Source organism: Pelophylax lessonae (assembly GCF_965119305.1).
Source record: "Pelophylax lessonae genome assembly, chromosome: 11".
Classification (NCBI taxonomy): domain Eukaryota; kingdom Metazoa; phylum Chordata; class Amphibia; order Anura; family Ranidae; genus Pelophylax; species Pelophylax lessonae.
In genome coordinates, this window is record NC_138778.1 from 233,621,490 (window position 1) to 233,644,489 (window position 23,000).

At 46.4% G+C, this 23,000-nt stretch overlaps 1 protein-coding gene across 2 annotated transcripts in view; it reads left to right on the forward strand.

The window, feature by feature from the left end:
- Window positions 1-4,422: 4,422 nt before the first annotated feature.
- APOH (apolipoprotein H) overlaps window positions 4,423-23,000 on the forward strand; it is a 46,859-nt gene continuing 28,281 nt past the window's right edge. The window contains exon 1 of one of the 2 annotated variants that reach the window (XM_082272112.1): window positions 4,423-4,574. In XM_082272112.1, the coding sequence (XP_082128238.1) occupies window positions 4,454-4,574 (121 nt within the window). In that variant the 5' untranslated portion in view covers window positions 4,423-4,453. Of the gene's footprint in view, window positions 4,575-6,574; window positions 6,647-23,000 lie in introns of those variants that run through there. The other variant, XM_082272113.1, reaches the window with a different exon arrangement.

The following is a 23,000-nucleotide window of genomic DNA, read 5'->3' on the forward strand; positions in this document are numbered from 1 at the left end:
ACCTCATCAATATACCCAACATGATTATACATGGTGAGCGAAGAACTACAAATCCCAGCAGATACCTCATCAATATACCTAACATGATTATACATGGTGAGCGAAGAACTACAAATCCCAGCAGATACCTCATCGATATACCTATTATAATTATTCATGGCTAGCGAAGAACTACAAATCCCAGCAGATACCTCATCAATATACCTAACATGATTATACATGGTGAGTGAAGAACTACAACTCCCAGCGGATACGTCATCGAACAACCTAACATGATTATACATGGTGAGCGAAGAACTACAACTCCCAACAGATACGTCATTGATATACCTAACACGATTATATATGGCGAACAAAGAACTACGACTCCCAGCAGATACCTCATCTATATACCTAACATGAATATACATGGTGAGCGAAGAACTACAACTCCCAGCAGATACGTCATCAATATACTTAACACGATTAAACATGGTGAGCGAAGAACTGCAACTCCCAGCAGATACCTCATCGATATAGCTAACATGATTCTACATGGTGAGCGAAGAACTACAACTCCTAGCAGATACATCATCAATATACTTAACACACTTATACATGGTGAGTGAAGAACTACAACTCCCAGCAGATACATCATCAATATACTTAACACGATTATACATGGTGAGCGAAGAACTACAACTCCCAGCAGGTACGTCATTGATTTACCTAACACGATTATACATGGTGAGCGAAGAACTACAATGCCCAGCAGATTCGTCATCGATATACTTCACACGATTATACATGGTGTGTGAAGAACTACAACTCCCAGCGGATACGTCATTGATATACCTAACACGATTATACATTATGAGCGAAGAACTACAACTGCCAGCAGATGCGTCGTCGATATACCTAACACGATTATGCAAAGTGAGTGAAGAACTAAAACTCCCAGCGGATAGGTCATCGATGTATCTAACAGCATCATGCATGGTGAGCAAAGAACAACAACTCCCAGCATGTCCTTCCAGCCATTACATCACACAACTTTGACAGGACATGGTGCTGAGCGACCAGCCAGCGATATTTTGATTCCTCTCCCGTGCTCTGAGCCGTCCATATAAAGAGCCCGATGATTTATTAAATGTATTTACTGTTCAAAAAAGGCGGCCGACCCCCAGGGGGGTCCCAGCGGGAGCCTCAGAAAAGGCCATTTCCAATGAGGTCAGAGATCTGCATTGTACGCTCTGCCGCCTTTTATTTCTGGGCGTTTGTGAACAAGGCCTCCATTGTGTGCCCCGGCGCAGCGTGCATCTCCACCGCCAACTGGATAAATTGTTATTTTCCAGACGGAAAAAAAATGACTCGAGCCTCTGACTCATCCTCAGATAATGATCTCCCTCTTCTATCAGACGGCTGTCCTATCTAAACAAAAAACAGGTCGCCGCCATCGCCTAGTCTTTGTAATATTGTTGGGACGAAGCCGTACGGGGGGGGGGGGGGGGGGCACAGCACCTCGAAACCCGAACACTAAAATCCTATAGAAGCTTTAACATGTTAATGTCATTTCAATCATCACCATAATTCCTGGCGATCCTGCCAATGAAGGTCCTTCGGTTACTTCCTGTTATCAGGTGACAACGCTCCATCCACGTCTTACAATTTCCCTCCTGCGTTGTCACCCTGTCACATGGGCTTCCTGTCTCAATGCAAATCACACAGACGTGGACCAGCTGTTGTCACAGTCAGGAAAACCCACCCTGCGGAATGCCATCGCTGGAGTGCATGTAGACAAGAAGTGGCTGCAAAGAGGCTGCAAGAGATCAGCAGGAATGAGATGTAATAAAGTGTGAGAAAAAGTGAATTTTATTTTTATGATGCACAGAGGAAACAAAATGTAATCCAGTTATGGCTTACACCCATTTTAATATGGAGGTTTCTATGAGGGATAGTAATAAATACTGTAGCCATCCAGAGCCATGGAGGTTAGATAAGAGAGCTCTGTACTTGTCCACCAGCCAAATCCTTCAAGAGCCTGCACGGGTGTATAGGATTGACATCCTGATCTAACATGCAGGGCCCGGACAAGGGATGTGCAGGAGGGGTGGCTGCCCTGGGCACTGCAGTACCATGCCAGGTAGGGCACTATGGTTACCCAAAAAAAATGTCTCATGTACAGCCATTTTTAGTGTTCCTGGCCCCGGCCCCCAAGTGTCTCCGGGTGATTTTGAGTGTTCCCGGGTTTTCCTAGTCTTCCTGTTACTGGACCCCTTTGTTCTCAGAGACTTTGTAAGTGTCTTCCATTGACTTCCAGTGTGATCTGCATGCTCCCCGCTGCTTTTTAGTGTAGTCTCCATACTCTCAGTGCTCCCAGTGCCTTCCAGTGTGATCTATGTACTCCCAGTGCCTTCCAGTGTGATCTCTGTACTCCCAGTGCTCCCAGTGCCTTCCAGTATTATCTCTGTACTCCCAGTGCCTTCCAGTGTGATCTATGTACTCCCAGTGCTCTCAGTGCCCTCCAGTGTGATCTATGTACTCCTAGTGCCTTCCAGTGTGATCTCTGTACTCCCAGTGCTCCCAGTGCCTTCCAGTATTATCTCTGTACTCCCAGTGCCTTCCAGTGTGATCTCTGTACTCCCAGTGCTCCCAGTGCCTTCCAGTATTATCTCTGTACTCCCAGTGCCTTCCAGTGTGATCTATGTACTCCTAGTGCGATCTCTCTACTCCCAGTGCCTTCCAGTATTATCTCTGTACTCCCAGTGCCTTCCAGTGTGATCTCTGTACTCCCAGTGCTCTCAGTGCCCTCCAGTGTGATCTCAGTACAGTACACCCAGTGTCCCCAGTGTCAACTTCCAGTGACTTCCAGTATGATCTTTGTACTTCCAATGTTCTCAGTGCCTTCCAGTGTGGTCTCCATACCCCAGTCTTCCCAGTGTCATCTCCCAGGGCCTTCCAGGGTGATCATTGTACCTCCTGTGCTCCCTGTGCCTTCCTATTGATCTCTGTACTGGGAGTGTTCCCATTGTGATCTCTGTGTTCCCAGTGCCTTCCAGTGTGATCTCCTTATCTCCAGTGTCCCCAGTGTCATCTTCCAGTGCCTTCTAGTGTGGTCTCCGTACCCCCAGTTTCATCTCCCAGTGACTTCCAGTGTCATCTACCAGTGCCTTCCAGTGTCATCTACCAGTGCCTTCCAGTGTCATCTACCAGTGACTTCCAGTGTCATCTCCCAGTGACTTCCAGTGTCATCTACCAGTGCCTTCCAGTGTCATCTACCAGTGCCTTCCAGTGTCATCTCTGTACTGGGAGTGTTCTCAGTGTCATCTCCTAGTGTAATCTGCATACTCCCAGTGCCTTCCAGTGGGGTTTCCGTCCATCTCCCAGTGACTTCCATTGTCATCTCCCAGTGCCTTCCAGTGTGGTCTCCATACTCCCAGTGACATCCAGTGTCATTTCCCAGTGCCTTCCAGTGTGGTCTCCATAATCCCAGTGTCATCTCCCAGTGCCTTCCAGTGTGGTCTCTATACCCCCCGTGTCATCTTCCAGTGCCTTCCAGTGTCATCTCCCAGTGCCTTCCTGTGTGGTCTCTGTACCCCCAGTGTCATCTCCCAGTGACTTCCAGTGTCATCTCCCAGTGCTTTCCAGTGTGATCTCTGTACTGGGAGTGTTCTCAGTGCCATCTCCCAGTGTGATCTTTGTACTCCCAGTTTTCCCAGTGCCTTCCAGTATGGTCTCCGCACCTCTAGTTTTCCCAGTGTCATCTTCCAGTGCCTTGCAGTGGGATCTTCATACCCCCCAGTGTTACCACTGTATCCCCAATCCCTGAAACACCTCCCCTTTCCAGCCCTGATCCCCCAAATCACCTCCCTATTCCAGCCTGTAGTCCCTGAATTCCCTCTCCTTCCAGCCCCCAGTGACTGAAACACATCCTTCCTATCTCTCAGGGTTTTATGCAAACCTGTCCTTTGGATACTTGTTTCCATCTGAACAGAGAACCCAATGGAGGACACCTGAAGGTACCCGCGCTATCTGTGTCCAGGGAGTACTGGGAGCCCTAATCCCCTGCCCCTCCCCCATGTATGCCGCCATCTTGGGATATGAACCCTCTCATACTCCTCCCATGTACAGAGGGTACACAGCAGGGTGGGAGTAGCCCAGTTATAAGGCTACGATGAGAGTTGAAGTCCATCCTGACATTGGGATTGTCATTCGTGGAATATTCTGGAACGAATACAATTCTGAGAAGTTTTATTTTTTGGAAGAATTTTATTTGTTCAGAAGATTCCGGGACACATAAGAGGGGAACTCCGGGGACATTTGGGGGATTGATGAGTCCCCTGCTGTCCCCTCTCTGAGTTTGGACAGTTTTGTAGTTGCTGCCAAGCGGATTTAATTATTAAACATTCGATTAAACAGTAACTCCAGGGTCAGCCCGAGGTGCCGCTCGTCCCTCCACCGGGAATTCTGGTTAATGTTCACAGCAAATCCTTCCAAAGAGGAGAGCGTCCCGCTGGCAGTGCCGGACAAAATGCTGCGACTGACGACGCTGATCGCTGGGCTGTGTCTGCTACATTGTGCTACGGCGGGAAAAGGTACGGCCGTCCCATAATGCTTTGTGATTGGCCTTCCAGAGGGTTAAAGGGTAATGGGATAACACCAGGATAAGGGTGGGAAATCTTCATTATACAGAAAGCCAGAGAAACGATTCAGCTTTATAAATGGGTGAGACCGCCAAAAACCATAAAACAGCCAATGGTGAGCCTCAAATAATGATAAAACAGCCGATAGCGAGCCTCAAATAATGATAAAACAGCCGATAGCGAGCCTCCAACAATAATAAAACAACCAAAACCCAACCTCCAATAATAATAAAACAGCCAATACTGAGCCTCCAATAATGATAACGATCTTTCAGTAATGATAAAACAGCCAATAGTGAGCCTCCAATAATAATAAAACAGCCAATACTGAGCCTCCAATAATGATAACGATCTTTCAATAATGATAAAACAGCCAATAGTGAGTCTCCAATAATGATAAAACAGCCAATAGTGAGTCTCCAATAATAATAAAACAGCCAACAGTGAGCCTCCAATAATGATAAAACAGCCAATAGTGAATCTCCAATAATCATAAAACAGCCTATAGTAAGCCTCCAATAATGATAAAACAGCCAATAGTGAGCCTCCAATAATGATAAAACAGCCAATAGTGAGTCTCCAATAATAATAAAACAGCCAATAGTGAGCCTCCAATAATGATAAAACAGCCAATAGTGAATCTCCAATAATCATAAAACAGCCAATAGTGAGTCTCCAATAATAATAAAACAGCCAACAGTGAGCCTCCAATAATGATAAAACAGCCAATAGTGAATCTCCAATAATCATAAAACAGCCTATAGTGAGCCTCCAATAATGATAAAACTGCCAATAGTAAGCTTCAAAAAAATGATAAAACAGCCAATAGTGAGCCTCTAATAATAATAGAACAGCCAATAGCGAGCCTTCAATAACGATAAAACAGTCAATAGTGATCCTTCAATAATGATCAAGCAGCCAATAGTCTGCATCCAATAATAATAGAACAACCAATAGTGAGCCTCCAATATTAATAAAACACCCAATAGCAAGTTTCCAATAATGATAATGATCCTCCAATAATGAAAAAATAGCCAATAGTGAGCCTCCAATAATGATAATGATCCTCGAATAGTGATAAAACAGCCAATAGTGAGCTTCCAATTTTAATAAAACAGCCAATAGCAAGCCTCCAATAATGATCCTCGAATAGTGATAAAACAGCCAATAGCGAGCCTCCAAAAATGATTAACAGCCAATAGTGAGACTCCAATAATAATAAAGCAGCCAATAGCGAGCCTCCAATAATAATAATGATCCTCCAATAGAGATAAATCAGCAAACAGCGAGCCTCCATTAATAATAAAACAACCAATAGTGAGCCTCCAATTATAATAAAATAGCCAAAATCAATCCTCCAATAATGATAATGATCCTCCAATAGTAATAAAATAGCCAATAGCGAGCCTTCATTATTGATAAAACAGCCAATAGTGAGCCTCAAATAATAAAAAAAACAGCCAATAGCAAGTCTCCATTAATAATAATGATCCTCCAATAATAATAAAACAGCCAATAGTGAGCCTCCAATATTAATAAAACAGCCAATAGTGAGCTTCTATAAATGATAAAGCAGCCAATAGCAAATCAACAATATTGAAAAAACAGCCAATAGAAAGCCTCCAATAATGATAATGATCCTTCAATGGTGATAAAACAGCCAATAGTGAGCCTCCAACTATAATAAAATAGCCAATAGCAATCCTCCAATAATGAAAAAACAGCCAATAAGGAGCCTTCACACATAGATGCATTAACGTCTGTTTGGATGACATGGCGCAGGTTGTGAAACATCTCGTCTTGTTTTATTACTCTGAAATCCCCATCATCCTCATTCCAACAGCTGAAACTTCAAATAAGATTTCCACATTACTAATACTGCCCCCTAGTGTATTGCTATGACATATACACCAGGAGGTGGAGAGTGGGAGTGGCCTGCTAATGAAAGAGAAGTTGAGGGCAGGAGTGAGTGACAGAAGATCCCCTGTGATGTCTATGGATGTGGAGCAGCACACAGAGTTCAGGTATGTGTCAGGAGCAAGCTATGTGGAGAAGTCCTTGTGGGTTCAGAAAATGGGAGTCATTATCTTACAGGAAAATCGGCCATCTATTCAGGAGGACAGATACAAGGCTGGGATTGGATGAGGGGAGGATTGTGCAGTCTCTTTGCTCTCAGGGAGTGAGTTTACAGTCCCAGGGGCCCATATGTGAACCCAAAATCTATTTCCCAGCATGCTCGGCGCCATGTCTCACTCCAGTATTCTTAAGCAAATTATTTTTTGAAATTTGTTACAAAGTTTCATATCCGGAGATCCTGCCAATACCATGACTTCCTGTTACCAGGTGACAACGCTAAGCCAATGTCACCATTATCAGAGCGCTTCTTCAGGTGGGGACCAAACTGCCTATCAGGCCTATCAAACCTAAGGGGGGCACATGGCATGGTGACAACACTGCTGATCATTCGGAGGTTGTGGTTTAGCGTTGTCACCCTGATACAGGAAGGAGAATAGCGACTGTGCCTTCATTTCTCTGATGGATGGCGATATTAAAGGATGCGTTCGCTGGTGCCCACCAGAGTCCCCCCATTATGGAGTTGAATGTTTGCCTGTGATGTGAGCTTTGTCGAATACTTGGGACGGTTGGTCGCAAAGGACCCAGACAGAGATAAGGGTTCTGTCATCCCTATCCTTCCTTTCTGAGAACACTGGACAAACCTCACCGGAGCTGAGAGGTGATATTGTCCCAGGGTCAGATTGTGAAACACGGTGGGGTCAAAGTCTGTGAGCTCTCTGCTGCAATGTGGAGGTGAAATATCGGCCATGTGAGGGGGATGGGGGTACAGAGCAGATTTAAACCCAGAATTTGTAGACCCCATTCACACTTGTGCAACTTCAATATAGTGTGATTTCCATTGCGACTTTACTGTGCGATTTTCATGCGACTTTGGATGAGTGCAGCTTTGACCAATGATAACATACATAGTGCGACACAATTTCTTTCCCTGCTGCAGTAATTATGAATAGGGTTAGGGTTATGGCTAGGATTAATGTGAGGCTAGGGTTAGGGTAATAGCTTGGGTTAGGGTTATGGCTAGGGTTAGGGTTATGGCTAGGGTTAGGGTTATGGCTAGGGTTAGGGTTATGGCTAGAGCTATGGTTATGGCTTGGGATAGGGTTATGGCTAGGGTTAGGATTATGGCTAGAGTTAGGGTTATGGCTTGGATTATGGCTAGGGTTAGGGTTATGGCTAGGATTATTGTGAGGCTAGGGTTAGGGTAATAGCTTGGGTTAGGGTTATGGCTAGGGTTAGGGTTATGGCTAGGGTTAGGGTTATGGCTAGGGTTAGGGTTATGGCTAGAGCTATGGTTATGGCTTGGGATAGGGTTATGGCTAGGGTTAGGATTATGGCTAGAGTTAGGGTTATGGCTTGGATTATGGCTAGGGTTAGGGTTATAGCTAGGATTAGGATTATGGCTTTGGATAGGGTTATGGCTGGGTTAGGGTTATGGATAAGATTAGAATTAGGATAGGGTTAGGGTTATTGCTAGGGTTAGGGTTATGGCTAGGGTTAGGGTTCTGGCTAGGGTTAGGTTATGGCTCTGGATAGGGTTATGGCTAGGATTAGGGTTAGGCTAGGGCTATGGTTATGATTTGGGATAGGGTTATGACTAGGGTTAGGATTATGGCTAGAGTTAGGGTTATGGCTTGGATTATGGCTAGGGTTAGGGTTATAGCTAGGGTTAGGACTATGGCTTGGGATAGGGTTATGGCTAGGGTTAGGGCTTGGGTTATGGCTAGGGTTATGGCTTGGTTTATGGCCTAGGGTTAGGGTTAAGGCTAGCATTAGAGTTATAACTAGGGTTAGGGTTATGGCTAGGATTACGATTAGGCTAGGGTTATTGCTAGGGATGGGGTTATGGCTTGGATTAGGGTTTTAGCCAGGGTTAGGACTAAGGCTTGGGTTAGGGTTATGGCTAGGGTTATGGCTTGGGTTATGGCTAGGGTTAGGGTTAAGGTTAGGGTTAGGGTTATAACTAGGGTTAGGGTTATGGCTAGGGTAAGGGTGATGGCTAGGGTTATGGCTAGGATTAGGACTAGGCTAGGGTTAGGGTTATTGCTAGGGATGGGGTTATGGCTAGGTTTAGGGTTATGGCTAGGGTTAGGGTTATGGCTAGGGTTAGGGTTATGGCTAAGATTCGGATTAGGCTTGGGTTAGGGTTATTGTTAGGGTTAGGGTTATGGCTAGGGTTAGGGTTAAGGCTTGGGTTAGTGGTATGGCTAGGGTTAGGGTTATGGCTTGGGTTAGGGTTATAGCGTGGGTTAGGGTTATGGCTAGGATTAATGTTAGGCTAGGGTTAGGTTTATGGGTAGGGTTAGTGTTATATCTTGGGTTAGGGTTAGAGTTAGGGTTATGGCTAGGGTTAGGGTTATGGCTTGGGTTAGGGTTATGGCTAGCGTTAGGGTACGGCTTGGGTTATGGCTAGGGTTAGAGTCATGACTAGGGTTAGGGTTATTGCTAGGGTTCGGGTTATGGCTGGGTTTAGGGTTATGACTAGGATTAGGGTTATGCCTAGGGTTAGGGTTATGGCAGGGATAAGGTATAGACTAGGGTTAGTGTTATAGCTAGCGTTAGGGTTTTGAGTAGTGTTAGGGTTATGGATAGGATTAAGGTTAGGCTAGGGTTAGGGTTATGGCTAGGGTTAGGTTCATGGCTTGGGTTGGGGTTATGACTAGGGTTAGGGTTCTAGCTTTGGTTAGGGTTATGGCTTGGGATAGGGTTATAGCTAGGATGAGGGTTATGGCTAGGATTAGGGTTAGGCTAGGGTTACGTTTATGGCTATGGTTAAGGTAATGGCTAGGGTTAGAGTTATGGCTAGGGTTAGGGTTTTGGCATGGGTTAGTGTTATGGCTCAGATTAGGATTATGGCTAGGGTTTGGGTTATGGCTAGGGTTCGGTTTATGGCTATGATTAGGGTTAGGTTAGGGTTATGACAAGGGTTAGGGTTATGGCTGCGGTTAGGATTATGGCTAGGGTTAGTGTTATTGCTTAGATTAGGGTTAGGCTAGGGTTATAGCTAGGGTTAGGATTATTGCTAGGGTAAGGGTTATGGCTAGGATAAGGGTTAGGCGGGTAGGGGAAGTATTATATCTTGGGTTAGGGTTAGGGTTAGACTAACGTTAGGGTTATGCCTAGGGTTAGGGTTATGGCTAGGGATAGAGCAATGGATAGGATTAGGGTTAGGCTAGGGTTAATGTTATGGCTAGGGTTAGGGTTATGGCCTGGGATATGTCTAGGGTTAGCATTATGGCTAGGGATAGGGTTATATCTTGGCTTAGGGTTATGACTAGGGTAACGGTTGTGGCTAGGGTTATGGTTAGGATTAGGATTAGTGCTATGGCTTGGGTTAGGGTTATGGCTAGGGTTCGGGTTATGGCTTGGGCTATGTCTAGGGTTATGGCTGGGGTTAGGGTTATGGCTAGCGTTGTGGTTTTGGCTTGGGTTAGGGCTAGGGTTAGTGTTATGGCTAGGGTAAGGGTTATGGCTTTGGTTTAGGTAATTGCTAGGGTTAGGGTTATAGCCTAGTTTATGGTTTGGGTTAGCGTTATGGCTTGGTTTAGGGTTATGGCTAGGGTAAGGGTAATGGCTAGGGTTATGGCTAGGATTAGGATTATGGCTAGGGTTAGGTTTATAGCTTGGGTGAAGGTCATGGCTAGGGTTAGGGCTGGGATTAGGGTTAGGCTAGGATTAGGGTTATTTCTAGGGTTAGGGTTTGGCTAGGGAAAGGATTATGGCCTGGGTCATGGCTAGGGTTAGCATTATGGCTAGGGTTAGGTTTATGGCTTGGTTTAGGGTTATGACTAGGGTAAGGAATATAGCTAGGATTATGGCTAGGGTTAGGGGTATGGCTAGGATAAGGGATAGACTAGAGTTTGTGTTATAGCTAAGGTTAGGGTTATTGCTAGGGTAGGGTTATAGCTAGGGTTAAGGTCATGGCTTGGTTTAAGGTTACGGCTAGGGTTACAGCTAGGGTTAGGGTTATGGATTGGGTTATGGTTATTTCTAGGGCTAGGATTATGGCTAGGGTTAGGATTATTGGTGGGATTAGGGTTAGGCTAAGGTTATGGCTAGGGTAAGGGTTATGGCCAGGGTTAGGGTTATGGCTTGGGTTAGGATTATGGCTTGGGTTAGGGTCATGGCTAGTGTTATGGCTAGAATTTGGGTTAGGCTAGGGTTAGGATAATTTCAAGGGTTAGGGGTATGGCTTGGGTTAGGGTTTTGGCTAGGGTAAGGGCTATGGCAAGAATTAGTATTAGTGCTAAGGCTTGGGTTAGTGTTATTGCTATGGTTAGGGTTATATCTAGTGTTAGGGTTATGGCTAGGGTTAGGGTTATGGCTAGTGTTGGGGTTTTGGCTTGGGTTATGGCTAGGGTTAGTGTTATGGCTAGGGTAAGGGTTTTGGCTTTGGTTTGGGTTATTGCTAGGGTTAGGGTTAAGGCCTGGTTTATGGCTAGGGTTAGCGTTATGGCTAGGGTTAGGGTTATGGCTTGGTTTAGGGTTATGGCTAGGGTAAGGGTAATGGCTAGGGTTATGGCTAGGATTAGGATTATGGCTAGGGTTAGGTTTATGGCTTGGGTGAGGGTCATGGCTAGGGTTAAGGTTGGGGCTGGGATTAGGGTTAGGCTAGGATTAGGGTTATTTCTAGGGTTAGGGTTTTGGCTAGGGTAAAGGTTATGGCTAGGAAAAGGGATAGACTAGGGTTAGTGTTATGGCTAGGGTTAGGGTACGGCTTGGGTTATGGCTAGGGTTAGAGTCATGACTAGGGTTAGGGTTATTGCTAGGGTTCGGGTTATGGCTGGGTTTAGGGTTATGACTAGGATTAGGGTTATGCCTAGGGTTAGGGTTATGGCAGGGATAAGGTATAGACTAGGGTTAGTGTTATAGCTAGCGTTAGGGTTTTGAGTAGTGTTAGGGTTATGGATAGGATTAAGGTTAGGCTAGGGTTAGGGTTATGGCTAGGGTTAGGTTCATGGCTTGGGTTGGGGTTATGACTAGGGTTAGGGTTCTAGCTTTGGTTAGGGTTATGGCTTGGGATAGGGTTATAGCTAGGATGAGGGTTATGGCTAGGATTAGGGTTAGGCTAGGGTTACGTTTATGGCTATGGTTAAGGTAATGGCTAGGGTTAGAGTTATGGCTAGGGTTAGGGTTTTGGCATGGGTTAGTGTTATGGCTCAGATTAGGATTATGGCTAGGGTTTGGGTTATGGCTAGGGTTCGGTTTATGGCTATGATTAGGGTTAGGTTAGGGTTATGACAAGGGTTAGGGTTATGGCTGCGGTTAGGATTATGGCTAGGGTTAGTGTTATTGCTTAGATTAGGGTTAGACTAGGGTTATAGCTAGGGTTAGGATTATTGCTAGGGTAAGGGTTATGGCTAGGATAAGGGTTAGGCTGCGGGTAGGGGAAGTATTATATCTTGGGTTAGGGTTAGGGTTAGACTAACGTTAGGGTTATGCCTAGGGTTAGGGTTATGGCTAGGGATAGAGCAATGGATAGGATTAGGGTTAGGCTAGGGTTAATGTTATGGCTAGGGTTAGGGTTATGGCCTGGGATATGTCTAGGGTTAGCATTATGGCTAGGGATAGGGTTATATCTTGGCTTAGGGTTATGACTAGGGTAACGGTTGTGGCTAGGGTTATGGTTAGGATTAGGATTAGTGCTATGGCTTGGGTTAGGGTTATGACTAGGGTTCGGGTTATGGCTTGGGCTATGTCTAGGGTTAGGGTTATGGCTGGGGTTAGGGTTATGGCTAGCGTTGTGGTTTTGGCTTGGGTTAGGGCTAGGGTTAGTGTTATGGCTAGGGTAAGGGTTATGGCTTTGGTTTAGGTAATTGCTAGGGTTAGGGTTATAGCCTAGTTTATGGTTTGGGTTAGCGTTATGGCTTGGTTTAGGGTTATGGCTAGGGTAAGGGTAATGGCTAGGGTTATGGCTAGGATTAGGATTATGGCTAGGGTTAGGTTTATAGCTTGGGTGAAGGTCATGGCTAGGGTTAGGGCTGGGATTAGGGTTAGGCTAGGATTAGGGTTATTTCTAGGGTTAGGGTTTGGCTAGGGAAAGGATTATGGCCTGGGTCATGGCTAGGGTTAGCATTATGGCTAGGGTTAGGTTTATGGCTTGGTTTAGGGTTATGACTAGGGTAAGGAATATAGCTAGGATTATGGCTAGGGTTAGGGGTATGGCTAGGATAAGGGATAGACTAGAGTTTGTGTTATAGCTAAGGTTAGGGTTATTGCTAGGGTAGGGTTATAGCTAGGGTTAAGGTCATGGCTTGGTTTAAGGTTACGGCTAGGGTTACAGCTAGGGTTAGGGTTATGGATTGGGTTATGGTTATTTCTAGGGCTAGGATTATGGCTAGGGTTAGGATTATTGGTGGGATTAGGGTTAGGCTAAGGTTATGGCTAGGGTAAGGGTTATGGCCAGGGTTAGGGTTATGGCTTGGGTTAGGATTATGGCTTGGGTTAGGGTCATGGCTAGTGTTATGGCTAGAATTTGGGTTAGGCTAGGGTTAGGATAATTTCAAGGGTTAGGGGTATGGCTTGGGTTAGGGTTTTGGCTAGGGTAAGGGCTATGGCAAGAATTAGTATTAGTGCTAAGGCTTGGGTTAGAGTTATTGCTATGGTTAGGGTTATATCTAGTGTTAGGGTTATGGCTAGGGTTAGGGTTATGGCTAGTGTTGGGGTTTTGGCTTGGGTTATGGCTAGGGTTAGTGTTATGGCTAGGGTAAGGGTTTTGGCTTTGGTTTGGGTTATTGCTAGGGTTAGGGTTATGGCCTGGTTTATGGCTAGGGTTAGCGTTATGGCTAGGGTTAGGGTTATGGCTTGGTTTAGGGTTATGGCTAGGGTAAGGGTAATGGCTAGGGTTATGGCTAGGATTAGGATTATGGCTAGGGTTAGGTTTATGGCTTGGGTGAGGGTCATGGCTAGGGTTAAGGTTGGGGCTGGGATTAGGGTTAGGCTAGGATTAGGGTTATTTCTAGGGTTAGGGTTTTGGCTAGGGTAAAGGTTATGGCTAGGAAAAGGGATAGACTAGGGTTAGTGTTATGGCTAGGGTTAGGGTTATAGCTAGGGTTAGGGTTATGGCTAGGGTTAGGGTTATGGCATGGGTTAGGGTTATGGCTAGGGTTTTCGGCTAGGGTTATGGCTAGGGTTAGGGTTATTGCTGGGATTAGGGTTAGGCTAGGGTTATGGCTGGGGAAAGGGTTAGGGTTGTGGCCAGGGTTCGGGTTATGGTTTTGGTTAGGATTATGGCTTGTGTTAGGGTCATGGCTAGTGTTATTGCTAGGGTTATGGCTAGAATTAGGGTTAGGCTAGGGTTAGGGTCATGGCTGGGGTTAGGGGTATGGCTTGGGTTAGGGTTATTGCTCAGATTAGGGGTAGGCTAGGGTTTTTTTGCTAGGGTATAAGAGTTAGGGTTATGGCTAGGGTTATAGCTAGGGTTAGAGTTATGGCTAGTATTAGTCTAGGGTTAGGTTTATGGCTAGGGTTAGTGTTACATCTTGGGTTAAGGTTATGACAAGGCTTAGGGTTATGGCTTGGGTTATGGCTCGGGTTAGGCTATGGCTAGGGTTAGGGTTATGGCTAGCATTACGTTTATTGTTTGAGTTATGGCTAGGGTCAGGGTTATGGTTAGGGTTAGGGCTATTGCTTGAGTTAGGGTTGTGGCTAGGATTAGGCTTATGGCCTGGGTTATTGCTAGGGTTAGTGTTATGGCTAGGGTTAGGGTTATGGCTTGGGTTAGGGCTATAGCGTGGGTTATAGTTAATGCTAGGATTAATATTAGGCTAGGGTTAGGTTTATGGGTAGGGTTAGTGTTATATCTTGGGTTAGGGTTAGGGTTAGAGTTAGGGTTATGGCTAGGGTTATGGCTTGGGTTAAGGTTATGGCTGGCATTAGGGTACGGCTTCGGTTATGGCTAGGGTTAGAGTCATGGCTACGGTTAGGGTTATTGCTAGGGTTCCGGTTATGGCTGTGTTTAGGGTTATGACTAGGATTAGGGTTATGCCTAGGGTTCGGGTTATGGCAAGGATAAGGGATAGACTAGGGTTAGTGTTATGGCTATGGTTAGGGTTATGAGTAGTGTTAGGGTTATGGATAGGATTAAGGTTAGGCTATGGTTAGGGTTATGGCTAGGTTTAGGTTCATGGCTTGGGTTGGGGTTATGGCTAGGGTTAGGGTTCTAGCTTGGGTTAGGGTTATGGCTTGGGATAGGGTTATAGCTAAGATGAGGGTTATGGTTAGGATTAGGGTTAGGCTAGGGGTAGGTTTATGGCTATGGTTAAGGTAATGGCTAGGGTTAGAGTTATGGCTGGAATTAGGGTTAGGCTAGGGTTATGGCTAGGGTTAGGGTAATGGCTAGGGTAAGGGTTATGGCTTGAGTTATGGTTATGGCTAGGATTAGAGTTAGGCTACGGTTAGGGTTATGGCTATGGTTAGGGTTATGGCTATGGTTAGGTTTTTGGCTTGGGTTAGAGTTATGGCTAGGGTTAGGGTTCTTGCTTGGGTTAGGATTATGGCTAGGATTTGTGTTAGGCTAGGGTTATGGGTATGGTTATGCTTATGGGTATGGTTATGGGTTAGGGTTATGCTTTGGGTTAGGGTTATGGCTAGGGTTTGGGTTATGGCTTGGGTTATGGCTAGGGTTAGAGTTATGGCTAGGATTAGGGTTATGGCTAGGGTTAGGATTATGACTAGGATAAGGGACAGACTAGGGTTAGTGTTATGGCTAGGGTAAGGGTTATGGCTCGGGTTAGGGTTATAGAGAGGATTAGGGTTAGTATTAGGATTATGGCTAGGGTTAGGGTATGGGTTATGGTTATGGCTAGGGTAATGGCTGGAATTAGAGTTAGGCTATGGTTAGGGTTATATCTAGAATTAGGGTTTTGGCTAGGGTAAGGGTTATGGCTAAGGTTAGAGTTATGACTAGGGTTAGGGTTTTGACTTGGGTTAGTGTTATGGCTCAGATTAGGATTATGGCTAGGGTTTGGGTTATGGCTAGGGTTAGGTTTTTTTGGCTATGATTACGGTTAGGTTAGGGTTATGGCAAGGGTTAAGGTTATGGCTGCGGTTAGGATTATGGCTAGGTTTAGCGTTATTGCTGAGATTAGGGTTATGGCTAGGGTTATGGCTAGGATTACGATTATTGCTAGGGTAAGGGTTATGGCTAGGATTAGGGTTAGGCTGTGGGTAGGGGAAGTATTATATCTTGGGTTAGGGTTATGGCTAAACTTAGAGTTATGGCTAGCATAAGGGTTATGGCTTGCGCAAGGGTTATGGCTAGGGTTACATTTATGGCCCGGGTTATGGCTAGGGTTAGAGTTATGTCTACGGTTAGGTTTATGAGTTGGATTAGGGATATGGCTAGGGTTAGATTTATGGCTAGGGATATGGCTAGGATTAGGATTATGGCTTGGGTTAGGGTTATGGCTTGGATGAGGGTTATGGCTAGGGTTAGGGTTTTGGCTGGGATTAGAGTTAGTCTAGGGCTATTGTTATGTCTAGGGTTAGGGTGTTGGCTAGGGTAAGGGTTATGGCTTGAGTTAGGGTTATGGCTTGGGTTAGGGTTATGGTTAGGAGTAGGATTAGGCTAGGGTTAGGGTTATGGCTATGGTTAGGTTTATGACTTGGGTTAGGGTTATGGCTAGGATTTGTCTTAGGCTAGGGTTATGGCTAGGATTAGGGTTATGACCAGGCTTCGGGTTATGGCTTGGGATAGGGTTATGGCTAGGGTTAGGGTTATGGCTAGGGTTAGCATTATGGCTAGGGTTAAGGTTATGGCTTGGGTTAGGGTTATGGCTTAGGTTCAGGTAATGGCCGGGGTTAGGGTTATAGCTTGGGTCAGGGTTATGGCTAGGGTTATGGTTAGGATTATGGCTAGGATTAAGGTTAGGTTAGGGTTATGGCTAGAGTTAGGGTTATGGCTTGGTTTAGGGTTATATCTTGTGCTATGGTTATGGCTAGAGTTAGGGTTATTGCTGGGATTAGGGTTAGGCTAGGGTTATAGCTAGGGTTAGGTTAGGGTAAGGGTTATGGCTAGAATTAGGATTAGTGTTATGGCTTGGGTTAGGGTTATTGCTAGGGTTAGGGTTATGGCTTGGATTATGTCTAGGGTAAAGTTATGGCTAGGGTTAGGGTTATGGCTAGCGTTTGGGGTTTTAGCATGGATTATGGCTAGGGTTAGTGTTATGGCTAGGGTTAGGGCTAGGTTTAGGGTTATGTCTTGGGTTAGGGTTATTGCTAGGGCTAGGGTTATGGTCTGGGTTAGGGCTAGGGTTAGCATTATGGCTAGGGTTAGGGTTATGGTCTGCTTTAGGGTTATGGCTAGGGTTTGGGTTATGGCTAGGGTTATGGCTCAGATTAGGATTATGGCTAGGGTTAGGGTTATGGCTTGAGTTAGGGTTATGGCTAGGGCTAGGGTTATGGCTAAAGTTATGGCTAGGATTGGGGTTATGACCAGGCTTTGGGTTATGGCTTGGGTTAGGTTATGGCTAGGGTTAGGGTTATGGCTAGGGTTCAAGTAATGGCTGGGGTTAGGGTTATAGCTAGGGTTAGTTATGGCTTTGGTTAAGTTTATGGCTTGGGCTAGGGTTATGGCTAGGATTAGGGTTATGGCTAGGGTTATGGCTAGGGTTAGGGTTATGGCTTGGGTTAGGGTTATGTCTAGTGCTAGGGTTATGGCTAGGGCTATTGCTGGGATTTGGGTTAGGCTAGGGTTATGGCTAGGGTTATGTTTATGACTAGGGTAAGGGTTATGGCTAGCGTTTGGGGTTTTGGCATGGATTATGGCTAGGGTTAGTGTGATGGCTAGGGTTAGGGCTAGGGTTAGTGTTATGGCTTGGGTTAGGGTTATTGCTAGGGTTAGGGTTTTGACTGGGATTAGGGTTAGGCTAGGATTTGGGTTATTTCTAGGGTTAGGGTTTTGGCTAGGTTAGGGGTTATGGCTTAGGTTAGGATTATGGCTAGGGTTAGGGTTATGGCTAGGATTAGGAATAGACTAGGGTTAGTGTTTTGGCTAGGGTTATGGGTAGGGTTAGGGTTATAGCTAGGGTTAGGGTTATGGCTTGGGTTAGGGTTATGGCTAGGGTTAGGGTTATGGCTTGGGTTAGGGTTATGTCTAGTGCTAGGTTTATGGCTAGGGTTATTGCTGGGATTTGGGTTAGGCTAGGGTTATGGCTAGGGTTATGTTTATGACTAGGGTAAGGGTTAGGGTTATGGCTAGGGTTCTGGCTAGGGGAAGGGTTATGGCTAGAATTAGGATTAGTGTTATTACTTGGGCTAGGGTTATTGCTAGGGTTAGGGTTATGGCTTGGGTTATGTCTAGGGTAAAGTTAGGCTAGGGTTAGGGTTATGGCTAGCGTTTGGGGTTTTGGCATGGATTATGGCTAGGGTTAGTGTGATGGCTAGGGTTAGGGCTAGGGCTAGTGTTATGGCTTGGGTTAGGGTTATTGCTAGGGTTATGGCCTGGGTTTTGGATAGGGTTAGCGTTATGGCTAGGGTTAGGGTTTTGACTGGGATTAGGGTTAGGCTAGGATTTGGGTTATTTCTAGGGTTAGGGTTTTGGCTAGGTTAGGGGTTATGGCTTGGGTTAGGGTTATGGCTAGGGTTAGGGTTATGGCTAGGATTAGGAATAGACTAGGGTTAGTGTTTTGGCTAGGGTTAGGGTTATGGGTAGGGTTAGGGTTATAGCTAGGGTTAGGGTTATGGCTTGGGTTAGGGTTATGGCTTGGGTTATTGTTAGGGTTATGGCTAGGGTTAGGGTTTTGGCTTTGGTTAGGGTTATGTCTAGGGTTAGGGTTATTGCTGGGATTAGGGTTAGGCTATGGTTATGGCTAGGGTAAGGGTTAGGGTCATGGCCAGGGTTAGGGTTATGGCTTGGGTTAGGATTATGGCTTGAGTTAGGGTTGTGGCTAGGGTTAGGTTTATGGCTTGGGTTAGGGTTATGTCTAGGGTTAGAGTTATGGCTAGGGTTAGGGATATTGCTCTGATTAGGGTTAGGCTAGGGTTGTGGCTAGGGTAAGGGTTAGGGTTATGGCTAGGGTTATAGCTAGGATTAGGGTTAGGCTAGGGTTAGGTTTATGACATGGCTTAGAGTTATGGCTTGGGTTATGGCTCGGGTTGGGGTATGGCTAGTATTAGAGTTATGGCTAGCATTAGGGTTATGGCTTGGGTTATGGCTAGGGTTAGGGATATGGCTAGGGTTTTCGTTATTGCTAGGGCTAGGGTTATGGCTTGGGTTAGGGTTATGGCCTGGGTTAGGGTTATGGCTAGGGTTAGGGTTATGGCTAGTGTTATGGCTAGGATTAGGATTAAGGCTAGGGTTAGAGTTATGGCTAGGGTTAGGGATATTGCTCAGATTAGGGATAAGGCTAGGGTTTTAGCTAGGGTAAGGGTTAGGGTTATGGCTAGGGTTATAGTTATGGCTAGGATTAGGGTTAGGCTAGGGTTAGGTTTATGGCTAGGGTTAGTGTTATATCTTGAGTTAAGGTTATGACATGGCTTAGGGTTATGGCTTGGGTTATGGCTTGGGTTAGGTTATGGCTAGGATTAGAGTAATGGCTAGCATTAGGGTTATGGTTTGGGTTATTGCTAGGGTTAGGGTTATGGCTAGGGTTTTTTTTTTTTTAAACTGCGTTTATTAAATTTATGACCTGAACAGTACAAGAATGCTACAAAACATTGGAAATACAGTGAGTCATAGAGTAGTACCGGTCATCAATGAAATAACACAAAGGATCAATATAGGTAAAGGATATCCCATAGACACATAGATACAGAGATTTACAAATTTGTCAGAATAAAGCAGATATCCTTAGGTATAACACATGCATCACATGCTCGTTATATGCAGAAACAAAACAAAAAGAAAAAAAACCCCCAAAGAAAAAGGAACAACTCAGCAGAAAAATGCAGGTGGTGGTCAGAGTCACAGCCTTACTGGTCAGCGGAGCATGGGCCCCCCCCCCCGTACCCGGACCGCCCTCACCCTCAGGGCGGTGTGGAGCTGCACGTGTCAGATAAAGCAACCCAGGGACCCCAAACTTTCAGGAACTTTTTTGGACAGCCCCTGGCCTCATAAGTCAGCCTATACAGGGGTAGGACATGGTTGACTAAATTTTTCCAAAGATCAAGAGGGATCCTGTCCACCTGTGTCCATTGCATCACTACAGTTTTCCTGGCATAAAACAACAAGAGTTGGAGAAGCTGTTTCCGATGGGTGCTGAGATCAATCTCCCCGAAAATCCCCAGTAAGCACCACTTAGGGCTGCAGACATTAGGGAAATCCAAGGAGGTCGAGAGAAAGTGCGTAACTTGGGACCAAAAAGGTCTAACTTTCGGGCAACTCCACAGCATATGAAGCAATTTTCCCTGGTCCCCCCCACATTTATGACAGTCTGGCGCGGGTCTCTGCTTCATCAGAAACAACCGATAAGGAGTATAATAAGTCCTATGAAATATACGTAACTGTATCAGACGGTCCCTGGCTGAGATGGGTGTCCTAAAATATACCTCAAGCATTTCTTCCCAATCATCGTCCGAGATATCCGGGATGTCTCTCGTCCACCCGGCCCTAACAGCCTCCAGGCGCGATGGCACACTAGTAAGAAGGATTCCATAGTAGGAGCTAGTCAGCTTAGTGTGCTCATCCCGCAACAATTCCTTTTCCATAGGCGAATTGTCTAGCATGACACTGCCCGGCCCAAATTGGGCCAAGGCAGCGTGTCGCAGCTGGAGATAACGATATTGCCAAGAGCCGGGCACCCGAAAGTCCGCCCGGAACTGGGAGAACGTCTTAAAATTCCCCCCCTCAAACAATTGATGGGCATACTTCAGGCCCCGTTCTGCCCACCGCGCCGCATCCTGAGACCCAGCGAAGTGAGGCAGACTAGGATTGCACCATAAGGGTTGATTCGGGGAACAGAGGCCCGGAGTCGCCGCCAACAGAGACTCACATCTGACATATATCTGTAGAGAGGATTTCAAGAGTGCCGTACCCTCGGAGGACACAACGCAGCGCCGGTAAATAAGATTAGCAAGCGTTTCATAGGAGGAAACCACCGCTGCTTCGACAGCCGTAGCCGCACTGCTCCTCCGAGGGAAAAGCCAACCGTGGACATGTCCCATCTGTGCTGCATAGTAATACAAGCGCAAGTTTGGAAGGGCAAGGCCCCCCATCGCCACCGGCTGCTGTAAGGTGGCAACAGAAAGCCTAGGCGCCTTCGGGTACCATAGGAAACCGGAAATAAGAGAATCAAGATCCCTGAAAAACTTATTCGGCACAAACAGTGGAGAGTTGGCAAGGAGATACAGAAATTTCGGCAACATAACCATTTTAAATAAGTTGACCCTACCAGTCAGAGTTAAAGGCAGATGCTTCCAGTGCTCCAGTCTAGATCTGAACAGGTTTAGGCAGGGAACAAGATTATTTTGGAAATACAAGGATATAGGTTGCTGAACTTGAACACCGAGATATTTAAATGAGAACGTAAACTTCAAGGGGCAGTCAGTCGGCAGCGAGAGCGGGATGTCCATATCGACAGGAAACAGGCTAGACTTAGTCCAGTTAACCCGAAAACCAGAAAAAGAACCGAAATGTCGAATAAGTCGGAGAACGGGCATAAGCGACGTGTGTGGATCAGTTAAATACAACAACATGTCGTCGGCATAAAGAGAGACCCTCTCCTCCAGAGACCCCACCGACATCCCTTGGACAGCGGGGGAAGTTCGCAGCAGCTGAGCCAAAGGTTCTATTGCGAGCGCAAAAAGCAAGGGGGATAAAGGGCAACCCTGCCGCGTACCCCGTCGTATCTGCAGTGGACCAGAAACCATCCCATTTACCCTAATACGGGCAAGAGGTTGAGCATATAGGATCCGAAGCCAAATCAAAAAATTCTTTCCAAACCCAAATCTCTCAAGTACATAGAACAGGTACGGCCACTCCACAGAGTCAAAAGCTTTCTGTGTATCAAGTGAGAGGACCACCCTTGGTAAACGGGAGGGGTTCGGGACCTGCAGATTGGTGAACAACCGACGAATATTCGCATAAGCCGAGCGCCCCGGAATGAAGCCAGTCTGATCTATCCCCACAATAGAGCCAATTATCCCATTAAGACGCAATGCGAGAATTTTAGTAAGGATTTTAAGCTCTACATTAATAAGCGATATGGGTCTGTAAGAGTCACAGTATCGCGGGTCCTTATTAGGCTTAGGGATCAAGACTATGAGGGCCTCCTGGAGTGAAGGAGGGAGGGAGCCACCATCAAATATCGACTTGAAGAGCACCAGGAGTCGCGGCAGCAACAGTTCCCCGTGCTGTACATACCATTCTACCGGAAAACCGTCAGGGCCTGGAGTTTTATGTTTTGGAAACGATTTAATGGCTACCCCCACCTCCTCCAGCGACAGAGGGGCCTCCATACTAGCTCTCTGCTCAACACTAAGTGTGCGGAAAGGAATAGAGTCCACGTAAGCATAAAGCTCCGGGGGGGTATAATGGGCCCGAGAGGTGTACAGGTCCGAATAAAATTTGTGGAAGGCGCCAAGTATGTCCTCCGTAGCCGAGAGAGAGTGCCCCGCATGATCCAAAATAACAGGGATAGCAACCGGTTCCGGAACGGGGCTAGCCAAAAAGGCCAGCAAACGACCGTTCCTGTCCCCGGTCTCAAAAATACGTTGGGACTGGTACAGGAGACGCTTCTGGGTCCTCTGCACCAAGGCCAGCTCGTAAGCCCGCTGCGCCGCCTTCCACGTTCTATTATTCTCAGGGGTGGGATCCAAAGTGTAAACCCGTTCGGAGGCACTCAGAGCATCTGCCAATTCCTCGATTTCTGCTGCCACTGCCTTTTTGACCTTAGAAACCCCCTGCATGTATGCCCCGCGCAGGACAGCCTTAGAGGCGTCCCAACAGGTGAGGTCCCGCACCCCTTCCGCATTCTCCGCCCAGAAATGAGTCATGGCAGTAGCACATTCAGCCGACACCATCGGTTCCGCGAGCCAGTAAGGGCTCATACGCCACACCGATCCAGCCGGACGCCTGGCCACCGTCAGCGTCATCGCCAGGGGTGAATGGTCTGAGATTGCCCTCGGGAGGTACGCCACGTCGGAGACCAGTGGAAGCACCTCCGAGGAGACAAACCACATATCCAATCTAGAGAAGGTACCATAAGAGCTGGAATAACAGGAGTAATCCCTTCTCTGCGGATATTTCCATCTCCACGTCTCGGTGAGACCGTACGCCGCAGCCCAGTCAGCTAATGCCAGCGACTGTCGCCCCGAGCCGTGGAGACGATCCATTTGAGGATCCAAAACTGCATTAAAATCCCCTCC